General features: G+C 38.5%; 1 protein-coding gene across 5 annotated transcripts; it reads left to right on the forward strand.

The window, feature by feature from the left end:
- Window positions 1–11: 11 nt before the first annotated feature.
- umodl1 (uromodulin-like 1) lies at window positions 12–21474 on the forward strand. 5 transcript variants are annotated; one of them, XM_071461590.1, is made up of 19 exons: window positions 39–142; window positions 541–678; window positions 1563–1635; window positions 2050–2292; window positions 2577–2735; window positions 3694–3821; window positions 4066–4252; window positions 5950–6093; window positions 7293–7547; window positions 11570–11827; window positions 13098–13210; window positions 13376–13589; window positions 14525–14662; window positions 14749–15779; window positions 15896–16056; window positions 17111–17347; window positions 19112–19268; window positions 19458–19542; window positions 20544–21474. In XM_071461590.1, exons 2-19 carry the CDS (start codon window positions 646–648, stop codon window positions 20729–20731), a joined length of 3804 nt encoding a protein of 1267 aa, XP_071317691.1. In that variant the 5' UTR covers window positions 39–142; window positions 541–645; the 3' UTR covers window positions 20732–21474. The 5 variants fall into 5 exon arrangements, with proteins under 5 accessions (XP_071317694.1, XP_071317695.1, XP_071317691.1 ...); XM_071461594.1 differs by lacking the exons at window positions 19458–19542; window positions 20544–21474 and adding an exon at window positions 18397–18506 and having other exon boundaries at window positions 35–142; window positions 19112–19255; XM_071461591.1 differs by lacking the exon at window positions 39–142 and having other exon boundaries at window positions 606–678; window positions 1563–1793.
- The last annotated feature ends 252 nt before the right edge of the window (window positions 21475–21726 follow it).

Below are 21726 nucleotides of genomic sequence, written 5' to 3' on the forward strand. Positions count from 1 at the left end.
TTGACACTGAGGCTAATTTAAAGGGATAGGTCATATTTTTCATTTAAATTGTCAGTATTCTGTTTTTGTTTTGTTTTGTTTTTTTAAAAATAAGATTTTTTTTATGACGGCCAAGGGAAGACAATTGTTTTAATTATAAAAGGTAATTGACTGTGTACTTGAGCGTTATTCTGCAATTATTTGTGATTATAGTTTAAATGAAGTATCATAAGTTTGCAGCTATATTTTATTTGACATTAAGTCATGTGTTACTTTAAACTGCACAAGGGTGAAGACTTCAGTGATGACTTCTCACTGAGAAGTAAATATTTATAGAGTTACTGCTTTGAGGACTTTTTTCTTTATGTATTTATATATTTATATATTTATGTTTTAAAAAAATACACATTTTCACTGTGGTGCAGATATATTATGTCCCCCCTAACCCCAATGAAACTAATTAGGTCTGTGACTGAGTGGAAGTCACTATAGCGTCGCAGTAGATTTGTGTCATTACTGGCATCCAGTGGGGAATTGTTGCCATGTTTATTTGGCCTACAGGCCTCTTCCTGGAAAGCCTTGTCAGCTACAGCACCTGGCAACAGTCTCATCATGACTCATCCAGGTGTGGCAGTGGCGGTGTAAAGACTGAATTCACCACTCCTTATGATCTTCAGTTTCATAAAACCGTATTCTATTGTACGTATGTTTTTATTTATTTATTTTTTTGTGTAACTGTTTAATGTGACCTTAGTTGGCTTGTGCCTGTAACCCTGCGCCTCCCTGCGTCCATATGCTACAGTGCATCAGCAAGTAGCCAGTCATTATCACTTAATGACAGAAGGAAGCTTAATCAGGCACATTTTCACACCTCATTATTATTGAAGGAGAACCATTATATTAATCACTACATGTACTACAGGATAAAAAATATGCATAAAATGATTTAAAAGAATGCAGACGACCTGTCGAAATTTCTTTCATCAAATGGGAATACACATTCACGTTCATGTCAAAATGATGATAGAATCTAGATGTAATCTTTATTTAGAATATATCTTTGACAGCTTAAGCTTCCCGCTGTTCCTTTATATCAGAGAATGAAAACGTGGGAAAATGGCAGGGAAGTTCTCACTCCTCCTTACTTGACATTAATGGCTGACACAGACTGTTAATGCCGCCAGCATAGCGAGCACTACCATGGTTACCTGTGTGGAAACCAAATCATCAGGGACTTTGACTCCTCCCATCCCTCATCTTTCTCTCAGTCATCATAAACATGTTTACTGACCCTAATACTGCCAAAAAACGGGTAAAATGACAACATATTCATTCTACAAAAATAAAAACAAGGCCTCTGAGTCCTTTGTGAAAATGATGTGAACCTTTCCTCTCTGTCATATACAGTCTCACTATCTTGTCATGCTGCCATACATCCTGGCAACGAAGGAAATCAAATTGTTTGAATATTGTAATATACTTGCAAAAATTAATGTAATACCAGTACACTGACAATCTAACTCCAAATATTCATATTCATCTAATACCCACCCGCTGGCTGCCATGATTTTGTGGTCCATCAGGGACTGATGGTGCAGCGAGGGGAGGAGAGAGACAGAGCCACAGAGGATTTGGTCCTTGAATCCACCCTGAACAGTGAGTTAGCATCATCTCAAAGAGAAACATGCACGTCCAATGTGGTCGATAAATATAGGGTTGAGATTCTGATCTGTGAAAAATGAGTTGGATGCTCTCCATCTGGGTGGCTGCGGCTCTGCTGGCTCTCTGTAGGGGACAAAACACTGTGTATGAAGGTAGGCCTCTATGCAGATGACGCATTAACATGAAATTGATGTGTTGCAAAAAACAAAATATGGTGTAAATGAAGATTTTCACTTCTAGCTTTACCTACAGTTTGTTTTAAAATTTGTAATGTCACAAATGATAGATGTATAATGCTATATTTTATGTGTAAGTCAAAATGAAGGAGAATTGGTGATGGCTCAAAATGTAAAAAATGTAAACAAGATGTAAAACTATATCTAACAATGAAAATATATTTTATTCCAGGAAATTCTCTGTCTGCATCTGGCTACCATCTGTGTATTCACAATGAGACGAGGATGGTGAGTTTCCTGGCGATGCATAAGGTTCCCTATACTGCGACAAAGCCTTGTGGTGGCTGGCTCCTCTGGAAGACATGTACAGTCACACTTTACAGGATGATCTATCAGACTGAGTACAAGACGGTGACGGAGCAGGTTACCAAATGCTGCGATGGCTACGTACAAGTCGGTCGTTACTGTGCCCTGCGTGAGTGTGCTGCATATCATCTATTCATCCCTGGGTTTGAAGATGATAGACGAGCAGAAATTGTTTTGTTAGCTCTCAGATTTGAATTGTCTTTTTGTCAGAAATATTTGATGATATAACATCAAAATTTTGCGCTTTAGACAGACAGCACAGATGCAATCAGCATGACCTTTAAGTGTGTGGTGCTGTGTGCAAGACACCAGATGGAAGCACAGAAACTGCACTGCTACAAATATCATGCTGCTAATATATGGCCTGTAACATGTAATTTCCTTTGAATGAAGCTGTAAACAGGAGTGGGGAGTTCATTGCCAAACCAGGCTCCTGTCCAACTGCAGATGGATTGTATCCTGGATCTGAGGACTGTGAGTGGGACATGGACTGCCCAGGCTGGCAAAAATGCTGCCAGAGATTTGGTCGCTGTTTCTGCAGTCATCCTACAAGTTAGTATACATCATGATTAATTTTTATTTGTTATAAAGCAAACTGCTAGTGTGATTTCCTGGGTAAAGTCATGTGCTCTTGTTAAAGGGTCTTTTCACCCAAATCTTGAAAAAAGTATATTTTTCACTGATGTTTATCCCTGCACATGGTAACAGACAACATTCCAGCTAGCATGTGAGTTTTCCTGTGTGACTGTAGCTACTGTGACAATTACAGCACATTAGCTTATGCTAAAATGTTGTATAACAGTAGCACAAGTAGTGACCCGAATTGACCTGATTTAATATCCATTACACAGCAATGTCTCTCTAAAGTTTGCTAAGTTATCATTTCTAACATAAGGAATGTGTTAATGTTTTATTTCAAAATGTTACATGGTCTCACTTTAAAATAACCAGTCCCTTCAGAAACATGTCCCAGTGAGTAATCACAGACCCACTTTATATTTTAACTGAAACTAGTTTCTGCTGAAGAAAGTCCCAGTGAGAACTGTTTAGAATACATTCTCTTTTTTTTTGTACTGAAAAGTACCTTCACTGTAACTTTACAAATTTTTCTAAATGTCAGTTTCCATGCTTTTATCTCAAAACCAGAGCAAATAAATCCAAACATTACTGGACAGTAGTTACTGTTTTTTTGGGGTTTTTTTTTTTGCTGACGAGAGTATATGTATATGTTTTATGTTCTTTAGAAGAGCAGGGAATGATCTTTTGAATTTTTTCAGCCTCGTTTCTCTGCTGGAATATTTGGGATACATCATCTTAAATTCTTCATTCATACTGAGGCTTTCGAAGTTATCGTTGTTAAATCATTTTATTAGAGGGGAGGTTTTTGCAGTTGGCCCTGCTTTTTTAAAAAGTGAACCATAAGGTGCAGCTTTCATACAGCCCCAGATGCCACAAATTGTATGTGTTTTCTTTGTAATGTGGATGAACTGACCCCTTTTTTAACTTTCAGACTCAACAAATTACTCTGAGAATGGAGGATACCGTTTTAATGCAACAGTGACAGTGAAGACAGATTACCAGCAGCTGATGTCGATGGATAAAGGACTACTGAGTCACACACGATTACTACAAGCAATGGTTAATACTAATACTAATGATAATACTATTACTGCCTCTTCTACTGCATTTAAGACCACCACCGCATACTGTATAGAAAATAACTATGCTAAGACCATTGACCAATTATTGTCACTATTAATATCATAATATTTACTCTGATAATGCTGTTTATTGTAAAATTTAAACATAGAAAAAAATACCAAGGTTTTTATTCTGTCATTGATTTCACGCTAATTATTATTTGTCTCTCCATCACTAACAGGTAACTGGAGCTTTGCAGTCTGATGAAGTTTCAGTCTATTACCTCAGCTCGTGGCCTGTGCATCCATACAGAACTGCAACCTCAGTGCTGATCAACTGCAACTCCACTCTGTCACTGTACAATGTCACATCAAAGCTGCATCTTCTTCTCAAACACATAGAGGAGGTGTCATCTGTGACTGTGGAAGGTGAGGAGACACCATTGTTTGTCTCTGTGAAGCTACTTGGGGCTTTTTTTCTTCAGAGAAATGACATTCTTGTAGAGTTTTGAGAATGATTCATGCTGCAGAGAACGCGGTGTTCAGGAAAAAATTACTCAGTCGCACCACAGTTTCCTTCTCCCACCACTTCTATTTGAGTGACAGTCATATGTGGGATGTTTCCTGCAATAGCGGAAAATAACACCAGAGCGTGTGCATACACACTCACACATGCACATGCGCACAGATATTAATCATGAACCAGTCATACTTGTTACATTTGCACAAAAGTCACATTAACTTCACACATTCAAACACACATCAGTTTGCCTTCAAAATGTTCACTCGCAGATAATTTATTTTACCTTTGAATTAGCCATGAATTTAAGATACAAAGCAGACAAGTGAGTCAAGTCCAACTAACACATTATATTTAAGTATTCTTTTTTTGACCTTCACAGCAGTTAAAAAAAAAAAAAAAAATTTATTAGTAATTTCATAATAAATGTCTTTCTAAATGACTTTCCTTATAAATTATGTTTTTGGATCATTGTTTATTTTCACAATCATACATAACTAAACATATATAATATAAAATAATAGATACTACAGTATTGTGCCAAATCTCAGCTTTAATTTTAATAGGTTTACATCAGTACTGAAAGAGCTGTGTAGGAGATATAGCCCCTTTAACACACAGTGCCCAAGGTTTAGGGGTTCAGTTGTAACTGGACATTTGGATACAACATGCTCTCTACACAATGTTACACAAATCAGCAGCACTCTCACTACAGATCACAGACAACGGAAACAAGGACACGCAAGACAAGAAAAAAATCATTTCAAGGCCATGTTTGACCAAAAGAGGTAGGCGCACATGTTTCCTGGTCAAAGATCAAGAGAAGACCTCACATCCAATACTTCAGAGGATTCAGCACAAGATGCAAACCCCCTGGTAAAACTCAAAGACAGACCCGACTGCAGGTCAAAAACACTAAGAAAGAACAACCTCCATCAAAATGAGAGAAAGAGGAAAAAGTGTGGAGGTAAAAGGGAACAGCATGACCCAGAGCCACCACCTCATCTGTCAAATATAGTGCTGGTTCTGTTGTGGCTTTATTGATGATTTCACTGCTGACAGCAGCAGGATGAATGCAGAGGTTTACAGCAGCAGTCTGTGCTCAGATTCAGCCAAATGCATCAAAACTCACTGAACAACATTTAATCACCCGGGAAGACAACAATCCTAAACATATAGCCAAAGCAGCTGAAGAGCTTTTAAGGGTGAAAGTGGAATATATCTGACAGACCAATTAAGTCACCTGATATGCAGCCAAGACCTGCAGGCTGCAGTGAAGGTCTGTGAGAGCATCACCAGGGAAGATACAAAGAGTCTGCTGGAGTCTGTGTGTCGAAGGTTTCAATAATTCACTGCAAAGGATTTTCCACTTAATATTAAATGTGATGGTTTTGTTTGACTCTGCCCAGTTACTTATAAACCCCTGAACTCTCCCATAGAGAGTTGGCACTTTAATGTTGTATCCATTATTTTATTTCTAATATGTTTCTGCTGAAGGTTAAGAAGAACAAAAACTGTGCAACTGTCCAGATAGTGACCTAGAGTCTAGACTGTACGTTGTACACTATAGTCCAACCTCTTCATGTGTCTGTATTTCTAATTGCAGATGTAGATGAGTGTGAGGAGGGGTCTGCTCTCTATCAGTGCTCCCCTCATGCAGACTGTAACAACATGGTGGGCTCCTATCAGTGTACCTGCCGCCAAGGATATAGTGATGTTGATCCTAGCAACCCTGGAGCCCAGTGTACAGGTGAAAATGTGTGTGTGTGTGTGTGTGTGTGTGTGTGTGTGTGCACATGTTGCAAATATATATATTCATTATTTACCCATTGGTAAATGGCAGTAATTTGAATTGCAGTGGCACATTGATTAGTAACAAATATACTGTATACAGTAATCAAGTTGATAGAATCATAACACTCCCATAACCTTTGCTTTTGCCTCACCAAACCCTGCTTTTTATCATACCTCGTTTAATACTGTGATGCAAAGACTGACTTTAACTCTAAAAAGGGACTAAAATGATGGTAAACATCCTAAATAATGTAAATACAGATGTGAATAAATTATACATTTTCCCCATCACATTCATGGAGGTACATCATCTTCATAGTTTAAGAATTCATAACATATATATAGAGATCAATACAAAACAAACCAGAAGAATGCATCATTTAAATTAGTCCAGCTTTTATCATATTATGTAAATAACATGTTGCCCCCTCTAACCAACCAACCACCACTCAACAAACCTGAGGTAGGTGAATTTAACCTAAATAAAATCAACTACCAGATTTGCATCTCCTCAGCCCACTGATCCTAACAACAAATGTTGTGTGTATAATTATCTACATGTATATACAGTATGCACAGCACCACTGATGTAGTGAAGCAGGATGTGGATGTTTCCATCCAGCCACACTTTTATCTGAGACTTCAAGATAGAGTCATCATTTAATAACACGACTCACTTTAGAAAGGGTTTTACTAATCTTCTCCCACAGTATACAACTGCCGTAACAGGCTTCTCTGCATATATGCAGGAAACTCCTGAACTGATAAAGATTACAGGTGGGAGACTCTGCAAGCTTCATCAAGGACTTTCTCCTTGGGGCTAATTTCTATGTATAATAGCCAAAGATATTTGTGAACAATTTATTTATTCATAATAAACAAGAGCTGCATGCTCTTTGGTATCCTTTGTCATTTTTTCAAACAAACATGTTAAAGGATGAATAATGGGTTGTTTGTCACAGGGAAATCCAGTAGATTGAGATCAGAGAGTGAAACAATGAGCTGGAATAAGTTTCTGTATGTTTATGTGGGTTTCTTATTAGGATCACATCGCTGAGAAAGGCCTTAGATTCTCACAGTCTTGCTAAAAGGTGAAACTGAGGAAATACAGCCACCTTCACTGACGGCTGTGTGTTGTTCTCTGTCCTTTCCTAGCTGACGTCAGGGTTTGGACCACCACAGAGACCCCGTTGACTTACCTTCCACTAGTGAACACAACCTACACCCCCGCTTCCAATGTCACACAGGACCCTCCAGACAACAGCACCGCTGGTGTCTTCAACTCCACTGAGATCAGCATGACTACAGCTCTGAGTAACACCAACTCTGTCCCTTATAATTCATCACATGCTCCACCGCGGACAAACATGAGCTCAACTGTGGAGACACCTCTGCCGAAAACCACATGCTGTAAGAAATATTTATTTATACATCATAGATATCTGATGTGGATGTCATGTTCCACAGAGCAGATAACAAAACACACATTTGCCAAACCAACCACTTTGGTCTTTATAGTCTTTTCTCTAGTGAAACCAAAAAAATGCTCTTTGAAAACACCTGGGCAAAGTATAATATCTGTCACTTTCTTTTTTGGTTTCTTCTTGTCCACCTACTTCTGCTTTTTCATCTCTTTCTTCTTCTTCTCTGAATTATATTTACTACAATGCATGATAATGTGTACTGTATCTTCCTGAGTGTTACACCACTGACACAGATTTATACAAAGTGGTTTGAAAACCTACAAGCCCAATAATTAATCTAGTCATGATTACCTGCTCTCTTTGGTTACAATATCCTCCTTTAAGCTATTTAACTTGATCTAACTTGATCTCTCCCTTTATTGTCTGTATGCCACTCCTTCAGCCAGCTGTTAATTATGGCTAATTAATGATATTTACCTCTCCACTACCTCAAGAGACTTTCATCACTGTTGTCTAGAAGCTTCTGTGCCAATTTATCTGCTTGTTCATGACCTTTAACACCCATATGAACAGAGACCCAACAGAATTGAACTTATATACTGATTCTTTGAAACCTTAAAAGCATAATGTGAATTTCTAACATGGGATCTTCTCTGACCGTTTGCCTTGATGACAAATGTCTGAGAGCAGCTGCTGAATCTGAGCAAATGAATGTTTTTCATGGCTGCTCTCGCTCCATCCACCGAGGGCCAAAACTGACTGCAATGATTTCTGCTGAATATATTGACAATTTATCAGTAATATGTATTAAAGACCCATATAAAAGACCCCCACCTTTGAAAATCTAGTTTTTAACCTTGTTAACATGTCCATATGATGTTTTTATATGAAATAAGACATGTCATGAGTGAAACAAGCAGTAAATACTCAGCCATGGCTCGGTATTTCCACCATGTTACTGCAGTGATCCAATGACAGTCCAATTCAGACAGCCAGGGTTTCATATATCACAAACCTAAGGAACCAGTCCCCTCAACTTGCAGGGTGGGGCTCTCCCTTAGCATTTTTCTGATACATCATTTTAGGCTGAAACCAGGGTCATCAGAGGAGAAGCTAGGTGTAGCTAATCATTGGTATTTTGCAAGATAGGTTAGCTAAGGTAGCTAAGTTATTAAGTTAATTATTATTATTATAAATTACTAACTGTTTGATTACATAGTCATTACCATTCTGATACAGGTGACCCTGTACAGTTTGCTCTTCTTCGTCTTCGGTTTCCAGTTTGAATATGTATGCCTGAATTTCTCCTTTTTACTACTTGTCATTGTGTAGCGCACAGTAGCTAGCAAAAAAGGAGACAAGCAGAGGTTTGTTTGATGGTGTTACATCCAGGCCATTTTAAACATGGGAAAAATTCTAAATATGTCATTCTGAGAAGGTTTTGATCACTGCCAGGAGAGAAACATTATCATTAAATTCTGATATATACAGACCAGTTCCCACAGGCCCATCATCCATATTCTTTAAACCGTCTGTATATATTGTCAAGAAACCATAGAACATCTTTGTGATAAGCCCCTTTTTACACAGCCTGTTCAAGGCGGGAAAGTTGTGCCTTCATTCTGTTTTGCCGAGGGGGATTGGTGGTGGAATGGTGGGACCCCCGCCAACACTGTTGTGTTACACATAATGCCTCCGACTCCTGAATGCCGGTATGCTATCTAAAATCACACACAGGGGCGGCATTATGCTGGCTTGTTTGGTTCAGTGTAAACAAGCAAAGGTGGCGTAATGAAGGGTCTCCTTAACACCAATACAGCAGGATCTCTCTGTGAAAGGGACTATAGTTTATCAGCCCCCGAGTCATATACAAATACATTCCTGATGAGGTTTAAAGCTTCTTACCATGAGAATACCATGGGTTCTTTTCATCAAACCATAACCTTAGATATTTGAATTCTGGCACTCTCTCTAAAGGTTGTCTGTTAACAACATATAGCATGATTTAGCAAATGAAGCCTTGACATATGGGGTATATGTGACCAACTTTCAGACAATTTTTAATCACATGATTCACATTTCTCCCTCTTTTCCAGAGGGCTCCATCATCTGCATATAATGAAGCTCGTATATCTCTTTTAACATCCCTAAATATATTTTAATATTGAAAATGATAGGACCATTACCCTTTCTTCAGAAGCTAATTTTTTTTATGAAAAAATGTTTTTGATGAAAAGATGTGATAAAATAAAAAATGTAATATCCAACTATTCAGTGGCAAGAAAAATTAAGTGAATGATCTTCATTTATGTATAAATACGTCTTAAAATATGGTCAGAAATTCACCAAAGTTACAATAGTGAACAAACATCTATTTTGACTAATCACGCAAATTATTGTATTGTTCTTCTTGTCCATACTGAAAACATAATTCAGACATTCACATCGTAGGTTGGAAAAAGTATGTGAACCCCTTGGCTAATGACACGAACAAAAGCTAACTGAAGTCAGTAAACCTGGAGTCCAACCAAAGAAACCAACAGTCAACAGCGAGACAAACTGAAGTTATATAGTTCTGTGGCTACCCTCCCTAAAAGTGGGCGTCCAGTTAATACTTTGCAAATACTAGTTGCTGTTCAAGTATTTTGCAAACTTAACTTTCCCAATCTCCTTCTCAACGTCCTTTGTGACTTCAGCTGGATTTAAGTGACTACCTCAGTAATTGCTTTCCATTCATTATATTGTTCTGTGCTACTTCTCGATACTACATTGATTGTAGGTCTACAGTTTGAAACCCTGCCTGTGATTTTTACCCTTTGTCATTAGAAAATCCACTTGAACCACTTTACCTTTCAGACTGAGCCGTTTTCCTCCTTTTGTGGTAGTGGACCTCTTAGCCTTTTAACCCCAGTCAGCATCTAAATTTTCTGCTATGATTTCTACATTCACGACACAGCTGTTATAGAGCTGACAAACTTCTTTTCCTAAGTCCAGCTGTCTTCATCACCTCGTTGTGGTGCCACAAACCATAACAGGCTCATTACTGCCCCCTGATACTGAAGGGCCGAAAAACACCTACTGGTTGGTACTTGATGGTTGGTGAGAACTGTAGTTGGAGTGGATGCATTTTCCCTCAAAAATCAGTGAGATTTATGTTTTATTTGAAATGTTTTAAATGTTTTTTTTTCAGTTTTAGTACACAAAACTGACTTCAAGGATAAAGACTGACTGGTTGGTTTGGCAAGTACATCTTATTATAGGTTACACAGCAGCACAGCCGCTCCCCTGACCTTTTCTGTGGGACTGTCTCCTACATTGTGAATGAAACAGTCCCCAAGAGGGCCACAGTTAACAAGATAGAACACATTAATTATTGAGCTTTAAAGGACCAGTGTGAAGGACTTAGTGGCATCTAGTGGCGAGGTTGCAGATTGCCACTAACTGAATACCCCTATGAGAATCTATGCTGGACATCAGGTAATGTAAAAAGGTAAAAGGTCATCTCTAGAGCCAGTGTGGTTTGTCCATTCTGCGCTACTGTAGAAACATGGCGATGCTACATGGTGGGCTCAGTGGAAGAATGCCCACTCCCTGTGTAGATATGACAGGCTCATTCTAAAGACATGAATGCACAATGATTCTTAGTTTCAAGTCACGATACACTAAAAAAGACATAATTATGAATATTATTCTTAATTTCTACCAATAGATCCCCCTAAATCCTACATACTGATCCTTTATAGGTATTGGTAGGTCGATTTTTTTACTTTCAGAAAGAGCCAGGCAATCTGCTTCCCCCATTTTCAGTCATTGTGCGGACCTAAGCTAACTGGCTGCTAACTATAGCATTATATTTACCGTGCAGACATGGGAGTTGTATCAATCTTTTCATTTAACTCTCTTCAAAGAAAGCAAACAAGACTATTTCTCAATAAATGTCAAACAGTTCCTTTAACAACAATGAATGAATGATAAACCTGCTCATATGTCTCCCCCTCTACCTTCCAGCTCCTCCTAACATCACCACTTTAACGCCGTCTAATGTCACTGGAACCTCTTTCTGTGTGTACTGGTCCAGCCAGTTTCAGTTAAACCAGACCTATCAGGTTGCTATAACCAAGGGGTCAGAGGTCATTCAATCTCGGGAGACCAATCAGACCATGATGGAAGTGACGGGACTGCAGCCTGGGGTGCTCTACAATGTTACTGTCACGCCTTGTGCCTGCGGAAACCAAGGAATCCCTGTTCGTATATCAGTCAAGACTGGTAAGAGTCAAAATGTTCCAGTAGCTTTGAGTTTTAATCATATACATAAGTGTTGTTAAGCTACATTTGGGCATGGGACAGCTTAGTGATGGGAGTTCACAACTTGTCACTCTTAATCGGTAATTAGTTGTGTCATGGCCAACAATGTTTTTAATGATAATAGTACAGTTAGAGATAAGTACTTGCTATATTGTTTCTATAAATATCCGAGTGGAAATTCTTAGATCAATCAGAGACAATTGAGAAAGGAGACCGTTCACTTTCAATTATTTCTTAAGACTGTCACGTGGGTTTCTCAACCTCCCCGCTCCTTTAGGAGACCAGCGGCAGGTCTGAGTCTATTCATACCAATGGGAGAAGAGAATGTGATCATAGATTATGACAGATTCTTTCTCCCCATAGTCACTGAAATAAATATTAGATCAAATTTTCACAAGCCACAGATCTTCAGATCATTCTGACATCAAAATGGCTTTTTTTTTTTTTAGGCCAACAGATCTGGAGGAAATTAACTTTACTTGAGACCTGTCTCTGTCTCAGAAACATACTCTCGTGAGATCTCACAACACAGATCTCTTCCCTCTGTCGGCTCCAGTCTGGTTTCACTGCTGCAGTGCTGCCGACGTTGCTTTCCAAACACTGAAGTTTCGAGGGACTTATATGTGAAACCATGAATTCAAATAAAAACTGAAATAAAACATGTATGTCTTTGCCTAATAATACTATTACTAATATCATTGAACTGTTTTTTGAGTATTAATAGACTGATAGATATTAAACTAGCAGATAAAAATGAGCGGCAAAATCAGTTATAAATTCATACTGTATCTAGTGTTGTATTGTATTGTAATGTTTTGACATGAACAAGCAATCATGACCATTCCCACTTCCTGGAGACAGGAAGTGTATACCATTTCATACCGTTGGTGCTGCCTGAAATGTGTTATCTTCTGTATAGAGTATCTTTGGACCAATATAAGTTGACAAACTGGCAGAATTTCTTTTTCTGTGTGGAAGTATTCCCACTCTGTTTTTTATTAAAAGGATGATTTTCCCTCAGCCACAGGAGAACTGACTTTCTTAGATTTTTTTTTAAATCACTGTTTCCTACCCCCAGTGAGTCAAAAGTAAAGTGATAAAATCTGTCCTTAATGAATAATGTGTGACGAAGAAAAGACTCCTCTAACCAGTATGCCCAAGGCTGGTAAGACAGCTGACATTTAGTTGTGAAAAATGTGTTTATTGTACCAAGTAATGCTTTTCTTTGTAGATGCTCAGACTCTTGATGCCACAGCTCGACTTACCAACATCCAGTTCACTGCTGACCTGCAGAACACCAGCAGTCAGGCCTACCAAAACCTCACTGCGAGTATCATAGAGGAGGTAAGACTGTTCTGAGGATCATCCCGTGACAGAACATGAGCTTTGACTGCTATTTCACACACTTTAAACTGTCACTGATTTAACAAGGCAAGTTTTATTGTTTCATCTACTGATCTACTCATGTATTATAACTCTGACTGATGTTCTTTCCTTTGTCACCAACAGATCATCCAGTCTCTGTCTCCAGAGATGAAGGCCATGGTGGATTCAGGCCAGGTGAGAATCGAGATCAGGAGCTTTTCACTGGGCAGTGTGGTGGTCAACTTCACCTTCGTCTTCACCTCCAGTCAAAGCCAAGACATCAGTAATGTGTCCATGGCTCTGCTGAACTCCCTGATGGACAGCTCCAAATACACTGTGGATAACACAAGCATACATGGTATGTCTTTTGATAACAAGTGTGAAGGAGTGTTAAGAATAATCTGAAGATGTCTCTTGTGGGTCAAAAAGATTAAAGCTTAATGAAGGACTAAGGTGCTCTGTATAACTTTGAGCAAGTGATTTCACACATCAAGATAAGTTTAGATTAGTTTCCCAATATTAGTAGTACTCAGTTTATGAAAACAATTATATAATGTTTTCTTTGGAGGAAGCTTTCCAAAGTATGGAATTAAATCCTGGTCTGGGGGGAGGTGTGGGCAGGGTATACCAAATCACGCTATTGCATTGCATTGTGGTATTTGGTATTTTGGCCATTTTAAACATTTAAAATTTTTTTTTTTGGCCTTTTTAATGCCTTTATTGGATAGGTCAGTGAGAGAATGACAGGAAGGTCAGGGAAAGAGAGGGGATGACATGCAGCAAAGGGCCATGGGTCAGATTCGAACCCAGGGCCGCTGCAGGTAAGACTAAGCCTTAATGGTATGTGCTCTACCAGGTGAGCCACTGAGGGACCCCACATTTAAAAGTTTTTGAGACTGCAAACTTTATGAAAGTGCAAAAACTTGCTGAAGTATACCTTTGAATGGCAACCACAATAATGTATTAAAGTTGTAATAAGGACTACAAATGTTTTTTTGTTGGTCTTTTCCCTTTTCACTATTTTCCAGCCTGAAAATATTTTTTGTGGATTTCAGCTCTTTTTGCTTGTTTCTTTCTATGTTTTGCCATAAAGCAATAACCCTTTTGTGTCCAAAATCAATCAAGAGATGTAAAAAATTCAAACAAGCATCAGACAAACTAAAATGTAGTGTAGAGGCTCTATCATGTCTGTTTATCATGAAGAAACAATTTGCAAACCAGGAACATACAGTACAATGCTAAAGAACAACATAAAAACTGACTTACTGAGCCAAAATAATTTGTTTTTTGTAGATTCTGATGAATGTGAGTCAGGGCAAAATGACTGTTCCCAATGGGCTACATGTATGAACACCTGGGGCTCTTACACATGTGCTTGTCTGGAGGGATTTATAGACAACAACCCAGACAGACCTGGACGAGCTTGTCAAGGTAGGGTCTCAAAGTGGAAGTTTAATTTTAGATAGAATAACAGAACATCTTTGCATTTTGTAACAAGAGTATCTTATCATGTGCAGCAATTTCTACCTTGGAGACAACGGCACCATCAGCGACATCATTTTCTACAGTTAGCACTACCCCTTTCTCTGTAATGACTCCCCCAACCAGTGATCCAGCTTTACCCACTCTAACCACCACTCCAGGAATAACCACTGTCTTTATATCAACAAGTGAAAGTACAGTTCCACTTACCATGCTGGTTTCAACCACTATAGTCACAACTGTTGCAACTACCACTACTGCCCCAATAACAACTACTGCCCCAACAACCACCACCCCTGACCCTACAACAACCACAACTTCCCCAGCAATTAGCCCTACTGACCCCACAACCACCACAACTGCAATGACATCGATAAGTTCTACCCCTACAACCACCATTACCAACCCTACAACAACTGTTACCAACCCTACAACCACTGTTACTGACCCTACAACCACAGTTACCAACCCTACAACAACTGTTACCAACCCTACAACAACTGTTACCAACCCTACAACCACAGTTACTGACCCTACAACAACTGTTACCAACCCTACAACCACAGTTACCAACCCTACAACAACTGTTACCAACCCTACAACCACTGTTACTGACCCTACAACAACTGTTACCAACCCTACAACCACAGTTACCAACCCTACAACAACTGTTACCAACCCTACAACCACAGTTACCAACCCTACAACAACTGTTACCAACCCTACAACCACAGTTACCAACCCTACAACCACTGTTACCAACCCTACAACCACAGTTACCAACCCTACAACAACTGTTACCAACCCTACAACCACTGCTATAGCTCCTACAACCACTGCTACTGCCCTGAGAACTGCCACCAATGTCTCAATGTTAGAGGGCATCTCAGTCCAGTGCAGGGTTGCTGCCATCACTGTGACAGTTGCCAAGGATTTTCTTCTGAACAACTCAATCAGGGAAAGCATCCTATACTTGGGCATGCTGGGATGTGGCATCAATGGAGGCAATGACACCCATGTCCAGCTAACTGTGGCCTGGAATGAGTGTGGTACTCGGCTTGTGCACGTGAGTTTTTTTCCTTCTGAAAAACTGATGCATGCTCTTGCATGTTATGCATGCCAGTGCTTTGTCTCTACATCTGAGGTATATTAATGAATTGCTTGCAACATCTGGTATTGTAGAATGAAACCTACTACACAGCATCTGTAACTCTGTTCAACACCATGGATCCATACATCTCACCCAGTGGAACAGTGGAGGTGCCCAAAAAACGGCTGGAGGTTCCCATCATGTGTACCTACATGAAGAGCATGCTTATCTCTGCTGACTTCGGCTCCATGGGGTACGCTTCACTTGCTGCCATGATAACTTTAGCTTTGACAAACATGCACAGAAAGCAACTAGGCTGTGGTAGTCAAACCATGATTGATTGTTGGTGGTATGGAATTAAAAATTATGAAATGTTTGTCAATAACATTTTACTAATCTAAATGCATGAATAATGTCAGGTAAGTTAGCATAATTGGACATTTCCCTTTAATTCTAAACTGTGTGAATACTACCCTAAAACACACATAATTCCTCATATATATAGACATAAATAAAACAAACTAATACCTTCATTTATATCTACTTATATATCTTTTGTCCCTCTAAACTGTATGTTAAGTTATGTTATCAAGTCTTCATGAGCTAAGACATTTCTTAGGTTGTAATAATGTAACCTGATAAAGTAAATGAGTTTGAAACTAGTAAGTAGTTACAAAGGACTATACTGTCAGACTACATAATTAATTTATGAATAGCTGGTGCATCACAGTCCAGTCTCCACTGGTTGCCTGGCAACTGGTCCCAGCCAGTAAATAGTACCAACTTGTCATTTCTACTGTTTGGTTTTTGTACAGATGAAACAAAACAAGACATTATGTGTTCATTAATTAGTTTATTAGTGAGCTGATTCCCCTGTTTCCAGTCTTTGTGCTAAGCTAACTGTCTGCGTCTAGTTACACATACAGATGAGAGAGTTGTATCAACCTTTTCATTTAACTCTTGGCTGGAAAGAGAATAAGTGGAATTCCCGGTATGTAAACCTATTCATTTGAATATTACAGGTTTACTTTAAGGTTTGACTGAACACCCCCAAAATTATATGATAAGCAAAGTATAATGAGTGCGTTGTGGTCAGAGAGGTTCTGGGTGTCACATAATCAGCCCATAAGCTGTAAATTACAGAAAAACTAACATGTATGATGATGAAGCCTATACACTTATTTCTAAAAGTTTCCGAAACCAAAGAAACTACATGTAATCTCTTAAAAAAAAAACTCAAGTCAATTTTTGTGGTGTGTTCCAGTTGTTTTTATGGCTAAATATATTTTGATCTCTCCCATCTTCAGGTATAACATGATCAAAGATGTCATCATGGGCTTGGGGTCATTCCAGGTGACGGTGCAGCTGATGAACGGTACAATGCCTCTACCCCACAACTACAGCTTGTCCCCCGACGAGGTTGTGGTGGTGGAGGTCAGCTTGAACACCTCTTCAGATCAGATTAAAGTAGTCATCAACAAGTGCTGGGCTACTCCTACCCCGAATCCTGCAGATACCTACAGCTACACCTTCCTGGAGAACAGGTCTGTTTCTACCTGCAGCAACATGTTACTATCTCTGTTAGAATTTCAAGTACTGTTACTCATACACTGACTCTTTCACTCACTTTATTACTAATACCATTACAATTACCACTACTTCAGAGTTTCTCAACCTTGGGGTCAGGACCCCACGGAAGGTCACTTGATTAGTGCATGGGGTCCTGGCAGATTTCTGACATTTATGTATTATTTTATTTTAGTAATTCTTGTTGTTTGTATTGAAGCTGAGCACAGCTTAATTTATTCTATCCGTTCTCTCAAGATCCCAAAGTTAATTATTTTGTTATCTTGGAACAGTGGGGTTCTCAGAATGACAAGATAATTACCCTGAAGAAAATATATAATCAGATGATGATGCCTATAATGATAAAATGAAAAATAATCATCAATTTCAAGATAGTGGAGTAAAATAAAACAATCGCTACCGTAGCAATTCTTGAATAGATTTTCCCCAACGGAATAAATGTGGAGCTCCATTCATGCTTTTCAAAATGAAATACTAACATAGCTGATACTCAGGTTTCCATGGCAACACTCCAACTGCTGGGTTGCTGGGTGGTCTTTGGGACCTAAAAATAGGGTCACGGGCTAAAAAAGGCTGGGAACATGTGCACTACTTCATGTGCTGAAATCTGCCCATAAAGATTCTGTAATGTTGTGGCCATTACAACATTACAGAAGCTCCATGCTTTAATCCTGATGAGCCAAACATAAAATTCACTATTTAAGCTAATCAATAAATTAAATTGTAACAACACTATCTTGCTGCTCCCTTAAAGGTACAGATTTGGGGAAACATGCTTATCTACTTTTTTGCTCAGAGCTAGATGAGAAAATTGATACCACTCTCTTATCTGTCTGTGAACTATAGAGCTACAGCTGCTGGCTGTGGCTGTGTATGTGAGGCTACAGCTCTGCAGTGGGGAACAGCTAGACCTGCTCTGTCTGAAGGTCATAAAATCTGCCTCTCAGCACCTCTAAAGCTCAGTAATTAACACTTCATATCATGTTTGTTTTTTCCTTACAAACAGCATCTTTTTGGAGTGTTGTTGTCACTGTGAGATTTCCAGGCAACCAGCAGAGACTCCATCGGCTTTTGTATGGATCATACAACTTTATGCATTAATCACTGGAGGTACTGGTAGGTGGATGTTGTTAGTGGAGGCAGCTATTTTACACTAGGCTAATCTAACCAGCTCCTGGCTGTAGCTTTATATTTAAAAACATACTTTACATGAGACTGGTATCAATCTTCCTGTCTACCTCCTGGCAAGAAAGCGAATGAGTTCACTTTCATTAAAGCCAAAACTCAGCACATGTGGTGACCGGGAAACAGTTTCTTTTTGTGGGTATTTCAGCTTTTATTGATAGGACGGTGTAGAGACATTAAAAGCAGGGGAGAGAGAGTGGGCATAACATGCAGTAAAAGGCCCATGCTGGATTTAAACCCGGGCCACTGCAGTGAGGACTCAGGTTTAATGGTTTCTGATTCACGGCTGGAAGCTTCTAAAGTCAAATTAAACTCATTTCAATGGAAATCTCAAAAAAGATAGTGACAACCACAAATCAACAGTCATTTGTCAGCGCAGTAAGTATCTCAGTATCTCAACGTCAGTGATCAGCTCTAGAAATTGGCACCGATGACATTGATTCAAGTCAGACAGTTGTCTGTGTTTGTAGCAATGAGATAAAAAGACTAAACAAAGAAGTTGCTGTTTCAGTATCTCAATCTCCTTGTCTCCACAGCTGTTCCCTGAACACATACACCAAAGTGTTGATGAACGGAAACTCCAGCACATCTCGTGTATCTGTGCAGATATTCTCCTTTGTCAACCTGAATGTGATCTACCTGCACTGCCAGGTCCACATCTGTGTGCAGATTGGATCAGATACCTGTGTGCCTGTGAGTACATAAAAAAAAAAAAAGAAAATCATAAATCATATGCATCTGTGCAGCTTTTATAGGGTGGATGACTCTAAATTAGTAATCCCCAACTTTGACTGAAGCAACTAATTGTTTGAATGTTCAAGATGAGAGGAAGAAAAGAATAAAATTCTCTCCTTTCTCATTTTTACTTGTGTTTTCTTGCAGGACTGTCTACAAAGAACATCTCGATCTTCAAGCATGATTGGAACAGCTTTTGGTTCATCTGGACCTCTGCTCAGATCAGAAGAACGTGGGTATTTTTACAGAGAATAACAGTGTCTATTGTAAAACATTTCACATTTCTCTTAATATATGTGGTTCTGTTAGAAAAAGAAATATTTGTAGCTGGAAAAATGGGATTTAATCCCAGCTGAAGTAACATTGATATTCCAGCTAATGGCTACTTTCAATTGTAGAAAGTCCTCATTATAAACATGAGTGTATCTTCATTTTAAAATTCAAAAGAGCCATTAAGCTGTTGAATTATGGCAGTACGGCAGCTGCCTCTATCATCAGTCTGGTGGAGAGGCAAGTTTTGTAGCTTGATGGAAAACACACATTCAAATACCCTGAACTTCATCAAACATATTTAAGGTATGGTCATGACAAACTCCTGAGACACACTGTCTGTTGAAAAAACCCAAAGAGTTTAAGTACTCATAAGACTAGTCCGAGTATTCATACTTACACAGAAATATAATATATATATGACATATATCTCCCTAAATCAAGGGTGATGTTGCCATATATGTCACTTACCACATTTATACATCCTCTGGATATATGAACATAGAAGTTATATAGTTATATATACATATATACAAGTTTATTAAAACAATGTACATATAAAAATTCTGTACATTCATATATGTTTGTTTTATTAATTTCTCATTAATTTCCCATTCAGTCTCAGACTTTTGCAACCCTGTATATAATATCAACATGTATGGATAGACATTGTGATGGATATATATTGTAAATTGTATGTAACACATGTCTACAATATAAGCATACATACTTAAACATACATATTTTTATGGGCAAGCCATATATGTCAATATATATAAATTGTTCCAACTTCTAATAGGTTTACATTATATTTTAAATGTAAATACATATATGGTCATATATAGAAATGCAATATATGTACAATATATTACATTTGCGTATGAAATTGAACCATTTTCAGATAAATCCTCATGTTTTCCTTTTCACTGTATCTTTACTAATTTTTACTGCTTTAACCTGCAGAGTCCTTGGACGAGCAATTAAACACTCTTCACATAATTGGCTTCTCCTGTCTTGGAATCGGTTTGACGCTCTTCTTCATCTTTGGTTTTGTCTGCCTTTTCTACTGCCAAAGGAACCGCATTGGTCACTACAACTTCAGCGTCAAACCCAAGGAGGAGAACTTCACCTACCTTGTCTTCAACACCTAGGGGTGCAGCATCACCCCCAACCAAACGTCACTGGATTTGTAAATTGCCACAGCAGATACATTCAGAGGGCTTTCACAGTACAGTCACCACTGGGTGTCACTGTTGCACCATTCACGCATTAGTTCTCACCAACTATTGCAAATCTTTGCACATGAAACACATGAAATACAGATATTTACATTTCACATGTGCCCCAATATATATTTAAGATATTAGAGTGATAGAGTAGTTGCATACATGTCAAATATAGAGACTACAGATATTTTAGAAATATTCTAAAATTAAATAACATACCATCAATATTTATGATTTATGTTACACATTTTAAAAGTCAAGTGTTTCCATCTTGAATGTTTGAAGACACATATTTTCCCTTTAGATGTGAACAAAACATTTCACAATGTGAGGCCAGAGATGTGGTAATGGAGAGGAAATTACATTCAGAAAACTAAAAACAGGCACAGAGGACATTTCACTAAATCTGCAGTGTGCACATGTGATTGCACTAAACTAGTTTGTATTGCACCTTTATGTATAAATGACCCTGTTCATGTAGTCCAGTGTCTTTTAAATATATCATTTAGAGTAATGTTCATGTTTATTTCTTTTAGCTGCTATTTTTCTACAGAACATTTACCATTTGTTACATCTGAAATATTCATTCTGTTCTTACTTGTACAAACTCTTAATATGTGCTTTAAATGATGTGACAATAAACATGTTGTGTATGAATGCAGACACTCGGGGGCGCTGCTGGCACAGTTCCTCAGCTCTAAAAACACCATGCAAAATGGCTTCCTGCAGGCACACTGACAAAATGTTTACAGTGTTTACAGAGGACAGCAGAAGGTATCAGATGAGATGAGAAAAAAACTATATTATAGCCAATATGTTTTTTTTAACATGCTCATTGGTTGAGCTGGAGGTCTTTCAGGGGAACAGTGGTGTCATGTTCTGCCTTTAATCAGATCAGTGGTTAAGAAAAAGATCTTTCT

This window comes from Trachinotus anak, unplaced genomic scaffold (assembly GCF_046630095.1).
Source record: "Trachinotus anak isolate AG129_WGS33_773 ecotype Australia unplaced genomic scaffold, CSIRO_AGI_Tana_v1 ptg000024l, whole genome shotgun sequence".
NCBI classification, from domain to species: domain Eukaryota; kingdom Metazoa; phylum Chordata; class Actinopteri; order Carangiformes; family Carangidae; genus Trachinotus; species Trachinotus anak.